The sequence below is a fragment of the Dipodomys ordii genome, unplaced genomic scaffold (assembly GCF_000151885.1).
Source record: "Dipodomys ordii isolate 6190 unplaced genomic scaffold, Dord_2.0 Scaffold117, whole genome shotgun sequence".
NCBI classification, from domain to species: domain Eukaryota; kingdom Metazoa; phylum Chordata; class Mammalia; order Rodentia; family Heteromyidae; genus Dipodomys; species Dipodomys ordii.
In genome coordinates this window covers 4,333,582-4,349,898 of record NW_012267333.1, presented here as the reverse complement: position 1 = coordinate 4,349,898, position 16,317 = coordinate 4,333,582, and the positions used below count along the sequence as shown (strand labels likewise).

Below are 16,317 nucleotides of genomic sequence, written 5' to 3'. Positions count from 1 at the left end.
GGAACTCCATTTCTGTCTCATTCTCTTCAGGATTCAATATGCACTTTCAGGTGGCTGGATCCAGTTCTTACAGGGTCTGGTAACCACAGAAGCTTCCCCAACTTGTTCTAGCCTCAGGGTGGAATTTGATTTCTGCCATTAGCCTCTACTTCTTCAACTTTCTTGGATGATGTCTTTGTTCTTGTCTGGATTATCTTATTCTTTTAACCCAGTTGGATTCCATTAAGTGAGGCAATCTGAGTAGAACTTTCTTTTTTTTTTCTTATTATTTTAAGTAGTTGTATACCAGAGGTGTCAATTAACAAAGCAGTATGTGAAGACAATACATCTCAATCTTTGTCAGGCCCTTCAATAATCTCATCACCCTTTAACCCACCCCGCCCCTTACATTTCTTAATTTCATGGTTTATACAATGAATTCTTGACAATTCTTCCAAAGAAGAATTGTCTTTTATATATCATCTCTGGCCCAAGATAGAATACATATTTGACATTTATCCACCTAATGCTCTGGTTGATAAAATAGCAGCCATAATAACTTTTAAGGATTTGGGATTTAGCTGGAAGCTGGTGGCTCACACCTGTAAACCTGGTTATACAGAAAGCTGACATCTGGGGATTGAGGTTCAAAGCCAGCATACCCTAGAATATCCGTGAGAATCATCCAATCAACTACAAAAAACCTGAAAGTAGAGCTGTGGCTCAAATGGTAGAGTTGTAGCCTTAAGCAAAAAGTTACTGATACCAATAAAGAGAGAGAGAAAGAGACAGAGAGAGAGTGAATTTGTGGTATGTGTGGTTTTATCATTGTTGAAACATTGGAAGCCCATGATGAATCTTCTTATTGATCCTGCCTCAATTGTGGAATACAAGTAGGAGTCAAATGTTACACTTACAAGAAATATTCAAAGGAAGATAGAAAACATGGATTTCAAATCTTTCATATCTAGCAGCATTGTGGAGGAGGTTACTTTGAAGAATTCTAGCCCTGCATTTTATATATACATTTTTCTAATGCAGAGGGGAGGAAAATAACAAAATAAAACAAGGATACAGGATCACCCATTGTAATAATAAGACATACAAAATGAACTTTACAACTTGAAAAAGAACTTTACAACTTCTGAGGGGGAAGGAGTTGGGGAGGTGGGGGGGGGATGGGATACTGGGAGAAAAACAAAGGGGTCTAACAATGCTCAACAAGAAATGTAGTCATTACCTTATTTATGTAACTGTAGCTCCTCTGTACAGTATCTTTACAATGAAAAAAAAACATTTTAAAGAGTTCTAGTCCTCAGGAGTTTAGCTCTAGGCTGATAGTACATCATGAGAAAAAAAGAAAACAAAACCATTATTGGCTTTTGTTGTCATAAATTTAAAATTACAATGCTCCCCATCTGTAATTCTATTCAGGAAATGATTTAATAAATTCTGTACAATTTTATGAGAAAGTCTCCCTTAATATTTTAAAAGAAAATAGGGGGGCTGGGAAGGTGGCTCAGTGGTAGAACATTTGCCTTGTATGCCAGAGGCCCTAGGTTCGATTCCTCAGCACCATATAAGCAGAAAAAAAAGCCGGAAGTGGCGCTGTGTCTCAAGTGGTAGAGCGCTAGCCTTGAGCTGAAGAGCTGAGGGACAGCGCCCAGGCCCAGAGTTCAGGCCCCATGACCGGCCCCCAAAAAAAAATTATTAAAAAAAAGAAAATAGGGGTATCTTCTTCAAAGTTTTACAGCAGTGCTGGGAATATGGCTTAATGATGGAGTGCTTGCCAAGCATGCATGAAGCCTTAGGTTTGATTCCTCAGTACCACAAACACAGATAAAGCTGGAAGTGGCGTTGTGGCTCAAGTGGTAGAGTGCTGGTCTTGAGCAAAAGAAGCTCAGGACAGTGCTCAGCCCTGAGTTCAAGCCCCAAGCCCTGCAGGGGGAAAAAATAGTTCTATAGCATTGTGACAATTTTGCTCTTTCTTCCATAATTGCAGGAAACTTTACTCTTAAGATATTTACAAAATTCCTGCCATGATAGGTAGGAATAGGTAAGAATAGGAATAGGTAGGAATAGAAGAAGGAACACAAAATGACTTGGCAATCTCTGGAATGTATTATGTTTATATTATTTATTATTAATGTCAAATTTAATCATACTGAACTTAGTAATAATATTCAAAAAAATCTTTAATATGATTAAAAACTTACACACTTTAATATTAAGTGAATTTCCTTGTTCAAATTCATATTTGGTATATGATTTAAACTCTTATAAATTATTAAAGCACATACACAAGGAAATAAATTGACACAAGATAAATTCACTGGCTTAAGCACTTCATTATTATTAAAGTTTACATTTTCAAATATATTATATTTAATACACATATATAATATATATTCAGATACATGTATATATTAATGTGTATATTAATAATGCATTCGTATATATGAATATATTATATGTGTGTGTTTATTCAAGTTATGGAGAATGGATGTGCTTGCTTTACAATTTGTAAAATATGTAAATAAGTGAAATACAATGAAAGAAATGCCCAATTTTACATGGAACACAGACTGAATTAAAATGCATTGTATTCATGTCTGAGACAAGCAGAAACGGTCAGATAAGTTAATGTTAGGCAAAATGAGCCCCAAGATAAGGACTCAAATGTTTTTTTTCTTTCTTGCTATTGTTTCTAACATATTTATAAGATATTTCTTTGTTGTTTTGCATGTCCCTCCCCCACGGTATAACCCCTGTTTTCACTGTATTTGATGTTGGTACAATTTGGGGGTGGGGAAGGGAAAAAACAAATTGTTTAAAATAGGAATACAGGTGGACCCATTGCAACAAAGAGATGTACAAGACGTTATGTTGAACTTCACAAGTTTGGCTGGGGGGGGGGAGGGGAGGCTGGGAAGAGATGGGAAGGGGAAACAAAGGAGGAGGCAACAATGCTTGATAAGAAATGTACTCATTACCTTGCCTATGTAATTGTAATCTCCCTTTACAGGTATTTTTACAATTAAAAAAAAACTTTGGGATGTGAAGGGTAAACAAAGGAGGAGGCTACAATGCTTGGTAAGAAATGTACGCATTATCCTGCCCATGTAATTGTAACTCCTCTGTACAGTATGTTCACAATAAAATTAAATTAAATTTTAAAAAAACTTTGTTAAACTGCAACACCTTTGTACAACTAATTAAAGATAATAAAATATAAAGTCAGAAATACAAAGGCAAATAAATATCTTTTAAATTTAAATAGTGTAGTCCAGTAACACAGAGATTGTTATTTTTTCTTATTCAGTACACTTTCTGAAATATTATTTTGGTATAATTCACTTGCCAAATCAATCAAAATTTCCAGATGGAGGAAAGTTTTACAAAAACTAGAGGACTGGGATAATTTTGCAAAATATTTCAAAACTGTTGCAATAAAGACAGAAATTCACATGAGCATTTACTATAGCAGGGTTAGTTACAGTGGAGGCACAAAATATCCAAGTACCAAACATTTATGAAAATATCAGGAAAACTATGTGCAAGCAGGTAACTCAACAAAATAAGTATTAGAAAACTGAAACACATCCTGACTGATGAGGTACAGAGGCTCAGGAGAGGGGCTGGATGAATAAACAGAATGATGAATAAAACATATATGCAAATAGAGGAAACTTAATAAAGGGGAGGGAAAAAGGAGAGTTGGAAAGAAAGTATGATGGAGGGGGCAACTTTATTAAGAATGATGTATCCATTAAGTTCACATGATGAATTAGAAACCCCTGGTAGAACTTTTTGAAGATGACAATAAATAACAATAACATTTAACAAGTTTCTAAAATTAATTAATAAAATATATAGTTACTAGCAACTCAAATGTGAAATCGCATTTTCTGTTCTTACATTTCAGAACAATACCGTTTTAATTATAATGTATGTCAGTATTTTACTGCTTATAACCTGTACTTACAGGAAAGTATCTAAAAGTGAGTAAAATATGGTTCAGTATACTACCAAAATACGAGTGAAGTATTCATATCTGCACAGACCCTTCCTTAATATTGATAGTCTCACTTGTAAATTTGATAATAAGTACATGGAAATTATGTTTTATCACACTTTTCTTACTGAAAGTGATCAGTGGATCTTTTCCCCAAGAAGGAAATGTGTATACGCATTTCTTTGTTATACGATATCATTCTACACCTGAGTATACAAAACCCAATGAATAGGACCAAATTTCCCTTATTACTTATGTCTTAGTTCAAAGTAATGAATGACATACATAGAGAAAGATTATATTGATGAGTGAGTTAAACATACACATTTAAAAACTCTTAGGAGATTATAGACAGTTTATTTCAAATATATATATATATACATATATATATATATACAAAGTACTATTAAATAGACATAATGTGTTTGAAGATCACTCCTTTGTAGTATGGAAAAATTTGGAGAAATTCCAAGCCCTGAAAAGAATGTACTAAGTCATCATAGTCACCTGGTGATTTCCAAGAACACAGAATTAAACTGCAATGTTCTGAAAGAACTTTCCTTTGATCAGTTGTTGCATAGCATGGATGACATCTTTATTCCTCAGGCTATAGATCAACGGGTTCAGCATGGGGCTCAAAAACGTGTAGAAAACTGCAATTACTTTGGATTCCTCCACAGATTTCTCTGAAGGAGGTCTTAAGTACATGCAGAAGAGGGTCCCATAAAATAGGGTGACTGTGGTCAGGTGCGAACCACAAGTAGAAAAGGCTTTGTGCCTGCCTTCAGCAGAGCGCATCCTCAAGATGGCTGTGAAGATGAAAACATAGGACAGGAGGATGACAAAGAGAGAGCTTGAGAGCGTGAAGCCAGCAACAATGAACATTGCCATCTTTTTGACATAGGTATTAGAAGACGCCAACATTATGAGAGGCGGGTCTGCACAGTAGAAATGATTGATCTCCAGGGAGCCACAGAAAGACAAGCGAAAAGTCAGCAGCGCCTGAGAGAGACCATTAAGGAAACCAAACACATAAGGGAAGGTGACCAGAGACACACACACGTTCCTGGACATCCTGGTGCTGTAATGCAAAGGGCTGCAAATGGCTACATAGCGATCCAGAGCCATGGAAGCCAGGAGGTAGAACTCAGTGATCACCAGGGCAATGAAGAGAAGACACTGGGTGAAGCACCCAGCATAGGAAATGGTCTTGTGGTGGGACAGGAAGCTGTACAGCATATTTGGGGTGACGTTGGAGGAGTAGCAGATGTCCACAAAGGACAGGTGGCCCAGGAAGAAGTACATGGGTGTTTGTAGGTGGGGATTGGTCCTGATCAGCACAATCATGCACAGGTTCCCTGCCAGTGTGATCAGGTAGATGGCCAGGAACACTCCAAACAGGATCTTCTCCAGCACTGGGTTGTCTGTGAGTCCCAGCAGAATGAACTCCGTCATTGTTGTGTGGTTTTGAGAAGACATTTTCTTATCCTTGGAAAAATGAAAAGTAGAATGTGGGGAATATTAATTGATTCTGCTTTTATTCCATTCATATTATCGCTCACACCTCACCTCTTTCTCTTGTTCATCTATGGAGTGATTCCTATCTTTTTTCTAAAAATTGCATCTGGATTTAAACAATCCATCTTCATGCTACCTCTCTGCTCATCTTTCCTTTTCTTCACAGTCTTCCAAACACCCCCTCAACCCACACACACGCATACACTCACACACGCTTTTTTAAATTTTTTCTCTCACATCTGTACATAAACACATACTTACATTTTACATATTTTCACAAATGGATTTCTGCATTTGTGTATTTTCCAAATTCATGACAAGCAGAACCAACTTTAAGAAAATTTTTGAATTGCGCATCAGTAGGATATCTTAATCATGTACATGGACAAATGAAGTTGGATTTGCAGGATATGTTCTGATATTATAGCCTACTGTTTTGTACCAGAAGAAAAGATGTGCATGCAATATCACATTTTCACTTAAAAGTCATTGTTTTTCTGATTTTCTCTTCTTAACAGAACAATGCATTTCTTAAATTTCTATTTAAGTTTATATGTTATATTATAATATAGTTTCAGAATAAAGTCTTGTATTCTCTTAGACATGAGGGCACAGGCTTTTGATTTCAATACTTGGGAGGTAGAATTAGAATAACTGAGAGATATAGCAGGCTTTGGGTATTTAGTAAATTCTAGGCTATGTAGACCAAAAACCTGCAAAGAATTGAAAAACAAAAGAAAAAGAAACCAAGCCAAAAAAGAACAACAAACAGACAACATGAATTGTTTTCTCTTCTCTGGAACATTAACGCATCTCTTCATAGTGTTTATTGCACAGCTTTATTTTTTTCTTGTTCTACAATATTGTTTGCAAAAATAAACAAATTCCACATTCTGTCAGAACTCCCTTGCAGACTGAGTGTCCGGTAGCAAAATAACAGTACTTCATTCAATTTCAGATGAAAGCAAGAGCCACTGAAGAAAAACGAAGGCAGGGTGCTCTCAGGTGATAGAGAAGAACTTTCTGATAGTTGGACTGCTCAACAAGCAATGCACGTATGTGGGATGGAAATAAGAACATTTCCCCTATATTTGGAAGCTAGATTTACAAAGTCATAAGTAAATATGTTGAATGGTACACAAGTTTATACTAACATATTAACGGAAATATGGTAGGTTCAAGGGAGATCTCAAAGAGTGCAATTCCTTAGAAATCAAAGGTCAGCAAAATAAAACAGCTGGAAATGGGGAAGTGAAAAGGATGGGGTGGAGTCAAGGGGAAAGAGGTAGTTGAATGATGAGGAGGAGAGGGAGAACATGCAGACGAGAATCTAATGAATATCCTACAAAATTAAGAAGCATGAGGGAAGCGGTGGCTCAGGGAGAGTTAGGTGAGAACATAGAAAAGTGTGAAACTGATCAAGGTATATGGAATTCATAAAGTGCTTTGTTAAATGGCCATTCAATTTAGAAAGAAACTCCAAAATAGGAAGGAAGAGAGATAGAAAGAGAGAGAGAAAGAAAGAAAGAAAGAAAGAAAGAAAGAAAGAAAGAAAGAAAGAAAGAAAGAAAGAAAGAAAGAAAGAAGAGGAAGGAAGGAAGGAAGAAGGAAGGAAGGAGGAAGGAAGAAAAGAAACAAAGAAACAAAGAGAGAGAGAGAAAGGGGAAGGAAATGAAGGAAACAAGGAAGGAAGGAAGGAAGGAAGAAGGAAGGAGAGAGAAAGGAAGGAAGGAAGGGAAGGAGGGAGGGAGGGAGGAGAGGGAGGGAGGAAGGAAAGTAAGGAGGCAGAAGGGGAGGGAAGAATATTTTTACTTACTTTACTTGATATCAAAAATCAATTCTTTTTAGTATTTGCATAAGGCTGCATAGAGTTCAAAATGTGATTACATTCCTAGCTTGATGTATCCTCTATTTCTGTTAAAATATGAAAGTAAATGTCAAGCATTTAATTCTAAAACTATTCTTTATTTGGCCCTCAAATATAACACAAAATACACAATAAAAATTAGAATAACCAAAATAACAACATAAATCAAATATTCAAAGTCGCTGACTGAACATATTTTTTCATAGTCCTGATACTAATCACAATATAAAATGTAGAATGTGTTTTTCCAGTTAATCAGGGCAGAAAGTAACCTACCTTAAATCAAAGTGGAAAGGTTTGGTGTATTTATTTTGCATAATCCCCTGAGTTTTCAAAATAATTGTAAAGATACAATTAAAATTTTTGCTAATTCTCAAAAGACTAAACTTAATTTGATGCTTTTCGGAACTGCAATCTCCTTTGAGGCCAAAACCTCTACCTAACATATGCCTATAGAGACAGAGTTTGGTGTAGGTATGTGGCCAGGGGGGGTGGGTAGATGGGAGATTTGCATAAACAGTAAAGGAAGCTAATACTTTCAATAATACACAGGCTAAAGTTATGGTTTTAGTTATTAGGCTATAAGGTTATATTTTTAATTTTTATTGTAAAGATGATGTACACAGGGGTTGCAGTTCGGTAAGTCAGGTATTGACTCCATTTCTTTTGAAATACCGTCACCTCTTCCCTCCATTTCTCCTAGTTTTTTCCCTTCTCATGCCCTCTGCCCTCACAAGTTGTATAGTTCATTCCCTATCACTGTTGCATTGGTTCACCCTTTGTCCCACCATTTCTATGCTTCCCCTTCCCCTCCCCAATCAGATAAAGTTACATACAGACAAAGGGTACAGAAATAAAAATAGCGATAAAGGCGGAGGGGGGAGACACAAAAAGTGAAATAATAAACCTCCTTTGTGTTTCTTGGAGTTTATTTTGATAAACAGTGTTTTATATGATCATATGCACACAGCTATTGAGCCTTTGGAATACCCTCCTAAGAATAGCCTCCTTCGGTTTCACTATGTGAATGTTTAGATTGCTGATTAATAAATCATGTCCAGGTGTAATTATTTGCCTTTTATTGTCCATTGGGTTTAACTGTAGGTATATAAGCACATTCTAATGATTACAAATGAAGGAAACAATGCAAAACTCTGTTTCTTAGGTCTGGCTTACTTTGCTCAACATAATTTTTTCCAAGTCTTTTCCATTTCCTTACAAAATGGGGCAGTGTCATTCTTTCTGATGGAAAAACAGAATGTTGCATATGCTTGATCCATTCATCTCGTGAGGGGCATCTGGGTTTTTTTCAACAAACTTGTTTTTCTGTTGTTTTTGGGTTTTTTTGTTTTGTTTTGTAGTCCTGGGGCTTGAACTCTGGGCCTGAGCTCTGTTCCTGAGCTCTTCAGCTCAAAGCAAGCACTCTATCACTTGAGCCACAGTGCCACTTTTTCTGGTAGCTAATTAGAGATAAAAGTCTCACAGACTATCCTGCCCAGGCTGGCTTTGAACCATGATCCTCAGATCTCAGCCTCCTGAATAGCTAGGATTACATGTATGAGCCACCGGCACTCAGCTCAACAAACATTTTTATACCTTATGTATTTAAATACATTCATAATTTTTTGTGAGGTACATTTTGTTTTCCTCAGGAAAATCAAATTGTTCACTCAATAATTAATACCAAGACTCTGAAAATAAAGGGAAAGTAGAAAAACAGAGAGAGATAGAGACAGAGATACGGGGAAAGGGACAAAGATGGAAGAACTACTTCATAAACAAGACTCTGTTTGCATCATGAGTCACAGAGTACAGAGAGAAGAGAAAGACTGGTGCCCCAGAATAACTTTCCAGGGCAAGTGCTCACTACTCTAAAAGCCTCCACCTACTTCTCCCCTCCTGAGACTCTACAGCTTTCAATAGTGTCTTAGAACCAAGTTCAACAGAACCAAGCCTTTAACACACAGACTATTGATAGACATTTACGACTCTAACCACAAACTGTGGGGAAGATATTAGACAAGGTAAAAGGTAGCTTTAATATGGCCTTGTTTGTGATCGTTTGGGTAAATGCCCAAAAGTGGGATTGCTGCGTCATAGGGGAGCTCTATGTGGAGTCTTTTGAGGAACCTCCATACTGCTTTCCAAAGTGGTTGAAGAAGTTTACACTCCTACCAACAATGCAGTTAAGGTTCCCTTCTGTCCACATCCCCTCCAGCATCTGTTGTTATTAGAATTCTTGGTTATAGCCATTCTAACTGAGGTGGTGTGGAATCTCAATGTTGTTTTGATTTGCATTTCTTTTATGGCTAGAGAGGTTGAGCATCTCTTCATGTGTTTATTGGCCATTCTTATTTCCTCTTCTGAGAAGTCTCTCTTTATGTCTTTAGCCCACTTACCAATGGGGCGTTTGTTTTCTTTGAGGATTTGTTGTCATGGCACAATCCCTGTTGTCACTGTATTTGATGCCAGTGCCCTGCATCTCGTATATACATTTTTCTAATTTTGGAGAGGAAGGGAAATAACAAAATGCTGAAATAAGGATACAGGATGACCCATTGTAACAATGAGATGTACAAGACACTATTTTGAAATGAACTTTACAACTCTGCAAGGGGGACAGAGTGGGGCTGGAAGGAAGGAGTTGGGGAGGTGAGGAAGAAAGAGATGGTAGGGGAAAAACAAAGGAGGGGGTAACAATGCTCAATAGGAAATGGACTCATTACCTTGCTCATGTAACTGTAACCCCTCTGTAGAGTAACTTTACATTAAAATATGTATTTAGAAAAAGAAGATTGCAAATGTCCACATAGTAGTCAATAAAATCACCACAAATGACATTGAGTCATACAGACCAGTGAAGATATGCATCATCTACTTTGCTACAATTAAAAATATACTGAAAAAGTTATACCTGCTATATGAGAATCTCTTAAACTCTTCTCCTTTCACATACTTCATCATTGAATCATAAGACTGTTCTGTTGACTTTGCCTCCAAATATATAAATCCTTAATGTAGCTGCTTCACACAGCACCTGCTCTTACCACCTCAGCTTCTGCCATCCAGTTCCAAACCATCACCATCTCTTCACTTAGCTTGATCTAAGAACCATTTAAAATGTTGTTCCTATTTCTAAAATCAAATTAAAGAGGTGGCTCTGTGGCTCAAAAGCACTAGCCTTGAGCTCAGGGACAGCACATAGGCCCTGAGTTCAAGGCCCAGCCCAGGCCTTGCAATTTACAAAAATAAATTAGTTAAATAAAATTAAATAACTATTTTAGAAATTTTTCACCCATTCTTTAAGCTTCTTATTTATGCGCACACATGTAAATACTGATATTATATATGATTGTAAGTCATATTGTATAAGATATAAATGGTTCTATATGAATATGTATATGACTTTGTGTGAGTATATACATAAGAAGTCAACTATTAACTTTTAGAATTCCTTTTTTTTTGGGGGGGGGTCCGGTCGTGGGGCCTGAACTCTGGGCCTGGGCGCTGTCCCTCAGCTCTTCAGCTCAAGACTAGCGCTCTACTACTTGAGCCACAGTGCCACTTCCAGCTTTTTTTTTCTTTTTTGCTTATGTGGTGCTGGGGAATCGAACCCAGGGCCTCAGGCATGCAAGGCAAGCGCTCTACCACTGAGCCACCTTCCCAGCCCTAGAATTACTTTTGCTCTACATTGTGTACATATATTAAACTCAAATTCTTTGTATAGGGACTGCACTGTAGGCTAGGCAAAGGGGTTTATATATCTGTCACTCCTCTTGAACATAAGTGGAGATGATTATGGTATATCACTTCCATGCTTGTGCCCAACGAAGTATCAATCAGTACACAGCAGAGGTACTCACACACACTATTTACCATAGTCAAGCAATGGAATCAGCCTAGGTACATGTCAGCTGATAAATGGTGCATGTGAATGTCATATATGTATGCAATAGAATATTACTTGGTCATAACAAAGAAAGAAATTTCTGTAGTTTTCAGGTAAATGGAGAAATTGGAGGCCATTATGTTTTAAGAATATAACCCTGATATGTATTCAAATGTTTTTTTTTCTTTCATGCGATTGTTTCTAACACATTTATAAGATTATTTCTTTGTTGCTTTGTATGTCCCTCCCCCACAGTATTTCACTGTATTTGATGTTGGTATAATTTGTGGAGGGGAAGGGGAAAAACAAATCATTTAAATAGGGATACAGGTGGACCCATTGCAACAATGAGATGTCCAAGTTATTATGTCGAAAATGAACTTTACAACTTTGGTGTGGAGGGGGAGGATTGGGTGAGGGGATGGGGGGAGGATGGGAAGGGATAGGAAGGAGGAGGCTACAATGCTTGATAAGAAATGTACTCATTATCTTGCCCATGTAATTGTAACCCCTCTGTACAGTATTTTCACAATAAAAAATTTTAAAAAATGTTTTTCTTTATGTTTTCAGCATGTGTATTTTTCTTATATGCGGAATCTATATTGTGTATGTTTGACTATGAATACAAAAACAGATGGCTCAGGTGAGAGGACTAACAGCAGCAGGAGGGGAAAAGGAAGTGCTAGGGCTTGAATGTAACTGTCTGCGTAATATCTGTGGAGAAAAACAGAATCATTAATTGCATTAGAATTATTTTCAAAAAAGAAAACTAACGAATAAGATTAGGAAAATAACAGGGCAACAGAAATGAATGTGATCAAGATATGCATATACAATTGTATGCTAATCTATGCATAATGAAATGAAAAGAGAAGAACAATACAACTAGAAACCAAAAAAGGAAATTATTATAACATTATTAAATTGATGGGTCACTGATCACAGATAATTGTAAAGCTGAAATAAAACTGGGATTTCTACAATGTGTGTTTATAATAACATTCCAATTATCTTGCAGTTATTTTAAGAACAAAAGCCATAATACAGAGGTTATTCAAGTAATTACCAAATAACAACAAAAACTCAAATACACCTCTGTTTAACATTATTATTTTCTGATTAAACAGTCAACTTATTGCAAGGCCAGAATTTCATACCTTTCTATTACCTTGTTGGTAAACACAACAGGGAAATAATGAAAATATATTATAATGAAATTGACATTCTTGAAAAAGGTACAGATTTCAACAGTGTTGGGGAATGTTACCTTAGATACATATTGAAATTGCAGAAGCATTGACTAAGATCTGAGTACATGATGTGCGGTGAGTTGGCAAATTAATAGATGTAAACCTATAGGTATATAATATAATAGTTGCTTTGAAAGAAAGTTGATGTCGACATGTTAAGAGAAAAACAGTGGAAACTGATGTTTCTCCAGTTTATTTTGTGGGAAAACTCCACTCTGACAAGAAGATATGGATATTAGTGATTAGTTGAAAATACTTATTTGATTCCACAAACAGGTACATAGTTAAAAATTACATATACAATTTCATTATCTTTGTTTATATTCCAAGGTATGTTCCAATCAAGCATTTTAACATGTACTAGAAATGCATTGAGTTTCTCACCCAATGAGTGAGTATCTTCGTGGAATGGGCATGTTCAAAATTATTTCATCAGATGATGAAAATCTTCTATTCGTGAGTAGTTAATTCTTCCTACAGCTTTTAACTGAAATACATTCTTTTCTCAGGGCAAGCACTTGGAGAGAGAATGTGAAGAGCTATAAAACTCAAACCTGTTCTTTTTTTAAAACCTGTACTTTCTTGTCCTGCCCTAATTATTATGAACCATGTGTGTATGTCCCAAAGCTACAGTTTTAGATGTCTAGATTCTAGTACTTAGTCCTTTCAATGAGCTGTATGAATATTTTGTTTTTATTCATATGTAACTATGTGAAATAATTAATAATTTTCCCCAACTTAAGTGCTGTTATGACATATATATATATATATATATATATATATATATATATATATATATATATATATATTTCAGGACAAATAAGAATAAATAGAAAAAAGACACTGTAAAATCAAGAAGTATACATTACCTTATATAATTATTTAACATAGAAAAAGAAACCAAGTAATCAGACAATCCAACTAATTGGATGTATAGTTTTCTCCCATAGAGCACAACCTCTTATAGAAGAGGTCTCTGTAAGATCTTCCTCAGGGCCTCTTTCACATCTTTATTTTTCAAACTATAGATGAGAGGATTCAGCATGGGGATCACTACGGTATAAAACACAGAGACAACTTTGTCCTGCTCCATTGAATAGCTGGATGTGGGTCGCAGGTACATGAAGAGAATGGTCCCAAAGAAGATGGTGACAGCCAGAAGGTGGGAGGCACACGTGGAGAAGGCTTTGCGTCTTCCTTCTACGGAAGGCATCTTCAAGATGGCAACAAGGATGCACAGGTAGGAAATGAGAACAATCGCAACACAGCTGATGACATTAAAGCTGGAGGAAACCATGATCACAATGCCATTGATGCGCGTGTCAGAGCAAGAGAGTTTGAGCAAGGGCGGGGTGTCACAGTAGAAGTGGTTGATCTTGTTAGAGGCACAGAACGACAACCTGAATGTCATCCCTGTGTGGATGGCGGCATTTCCAAAGCCTGCCACAAAGGAAGTGGCGACTAACAAGAAACAGATTCTCCCAGACATGAGAACCGGATACAGTAGGGGATTCCAAATTGCTGCATAGCGATCATATGCCATCATGGCCAACAGGAAGCACTCGGTTCCTAGAAAGGACCCAAAGAAGAAGAACTGGGCAGCACACCCATTGAATGAAATGGATTTCCTCTCAGTTATGAGGTTCACCAGCATCTTAGGAGAGACAGAAGAGGAGTAAGAGGCATCAACAAAGGAAAGACTGCTGAGAAAGAAGTACATGGGGGTGTGGAGACAGCGTTCAGCCTTAATCAGGGCAATCATTACCAAATTACCCACCATGGTGGCCAGATAGATGGACAGAAACAAGGCAAACAGGACACCTTGAAGATCTGGATTGTCTGAGAGTCCTAATAGGATAAATTCCACCACTTCTGTTTGATTTCTTCCCTGAACCTCTTGCATGTATCTGATCATTTGAGCTGCAGCAAAAGAAAACATAGATCAATGTATTTCATGAGTTCCATACAGGGTAGATCTTAGAAGTAGCTTACTAACACATATAAATGACATGGTAAGTATTTTAATTGACAAATTAGCCTACTCACTGTGTACTTTTGAAAAAAATGACACAATTAAAGCATTTAGTATACCTTTTCTAGATTAATTGAATAATTAAAAATACTGAGAGCTAGCAGAAAAAAATCTCTAGAAACAAACAAGAGAAATAGTTAAATTTCAAATATGAGGCGCTTTAAAAGCTTTATAGTCAAGGAACAAAATAAAATTGACCACGATACAGCCTAAAGGGTTCAAACTTTATGCTAAATTTCCCTAACTCACCATCTTCAATGAAAAATTGCCTCAGTAAAGTATTGAAGATTTTTCGCAATTAACTTCAACAATTAGAGAATCCTGACTTAAAGATGAATGAATATCCCTGATTTTAAAAAATGGAAGAATTGGTCATGGTATTAAAAAGGCCATTAACAATCAGGTTCACAGGATCATAACAGAAATTCTTACACAGTAGTTTGATCATAATAACCACAATGTAAGCCGGACACTGATGGCTCACGCCTATAATCTTAGCTACTCAGAAGGCTGAGATCTGAGGATCGTGGTTCAAAGCCAGCCCAGGCAGAAAAGCCTATGAGACTCTCATCTCCAATAAACCACCAGAAAACCGGAAGTGGTACTGTAGCTCAAATGTTAGAGTGCTAACCTTGAGCTTAAGAGCTGAGGGACAGCACCCAGGCCCAGAGTTCAAGCCCCATAACTGACACACACACACACAAAAAAACACCAACTATGTATGTATGTGTCACTCCAACGCCTTCTAGAAAGGATCATGAATATATATTTTTACCATAAAAGATCAATGTGTGCAGATAGATATCTTTATCTAATTTGAGTGTACTATACTATAAATATGTGCCCAGAACACTGGATATCCAGTTAATACATGGGCAAATTAGTTGAACGGATAACTTTCAAAGGAATAAGTACAAACACCTTTATTAGGTGTTTATTAGATAACAAAAAATGTTAAATAAAGGAAGTAAAAGTCAATTAGCATTGAGAGTCCATCTCAGACCAGTCAGAGTGATTACCATTAAGGAGACAAACAGCAAGGATGTGAGTCAACGGGTCCCTTATGCACTGTTGGTTGGAATTTACCTGAATATAGCCACTATGGAAATTAATATGGAGATTCCTCATATGATCCAGTAGATGCATGTACACAGAGGAATCCAAGTCAACATCTAATAGAGATACCTATAGAAGCCTGTTTATAGCAGCACTGATTAAACTAGCCAATACATAGAATCAGCCTTAATGAGAGATGAATGAATGAGTAAACTATGGTACACACAAACACAACAGATACATACACAAACGTGCACATACACACACACACATACACACACACACACACATAGAGGGCTACCTTGCCAAAAAGATTAATTATATTATGCTCTTTTTAGGAAAATGTATGAAACTGAAGATTATCATGTTCAGCAAAGTAAGCCAGGCTAAGAAAGACAAACATCAAAGGTTTTCTCTTATTTGAGAAATTTTGTCTTAAAAATGACGACTGTAAAATGGGCTCCGTTTGGCTGTAGATATCAGCAGGAGAGAGAGTCTATGGGAAAAAGGGCATTTAGGCTGTTCACATAAATGCAAGAAAAACTGTGCAACCTATTGAAATTGTTTGAAGAAGGGGAAGTAATGAAAGATAATGACAGAGTATATGAAATTAGTAAATCATTCCTTCGATCTTCATTTCATTGACCTAGATGAATGCACAAGCTCCTTTTCTGTGGAGCGATTTTAATGTGTGAACTTTAAGAACAGCAG

At 36.6% G+C, this 16,317-nt stretch overlaps 2 protein-coding genes across 2 annotated transcripts; both read right to left on the bottom strand.

The window, feature by feature from the left end:
- Window positions 1–4,525: 4,525 nt before the first annotated feature.
- LOC105995437 (olfactory receptor 5M10) lies at window positions 4,526–5,473 on the bottom strand. Its single transcript, XM_013029149.1, has one exon. The coding sequence runs from the start codon at window positions 5,471–5,473 to the stop codon at window positions 4,526–4,528; it is 948 nt and encodes a 315-aa protein (XP_012884603.1).
- Window positions 5,474–13,479: 8,006 nt separating this feature from the next.
- On the bottom strand, window positions 13,480–14,433 carry LOC105995442 (olfactory receptor 1020). Its single transcript, XM_013029155.1, has one exon. The coding sequence runs from the start codon at window positions 14,431–14,433 to the stop codon at window positions 13,480–13,482; it is 954 nt and encodes a 317-aa protein (XP_012884609.1).
- Window positions 14,434–16,317: the final 1,884 nt, after the last annotated feature.

Coding starts and splice junctions, on each gene's coding strand:
- LOC105995437 (XM_013029149.1), bottom strand. CDS start 5,473: ATGTCTTCTCAAAACCACACAACAATGACGGAGTTCATTCTGCTGGGA.
- LOC105995442 (XM_013029155.1), bottom strand. CDS start 14,433: ATGATCAGATACATGCAAGAGGTTCAGGGAAGAAATCAAACAGAAGTG.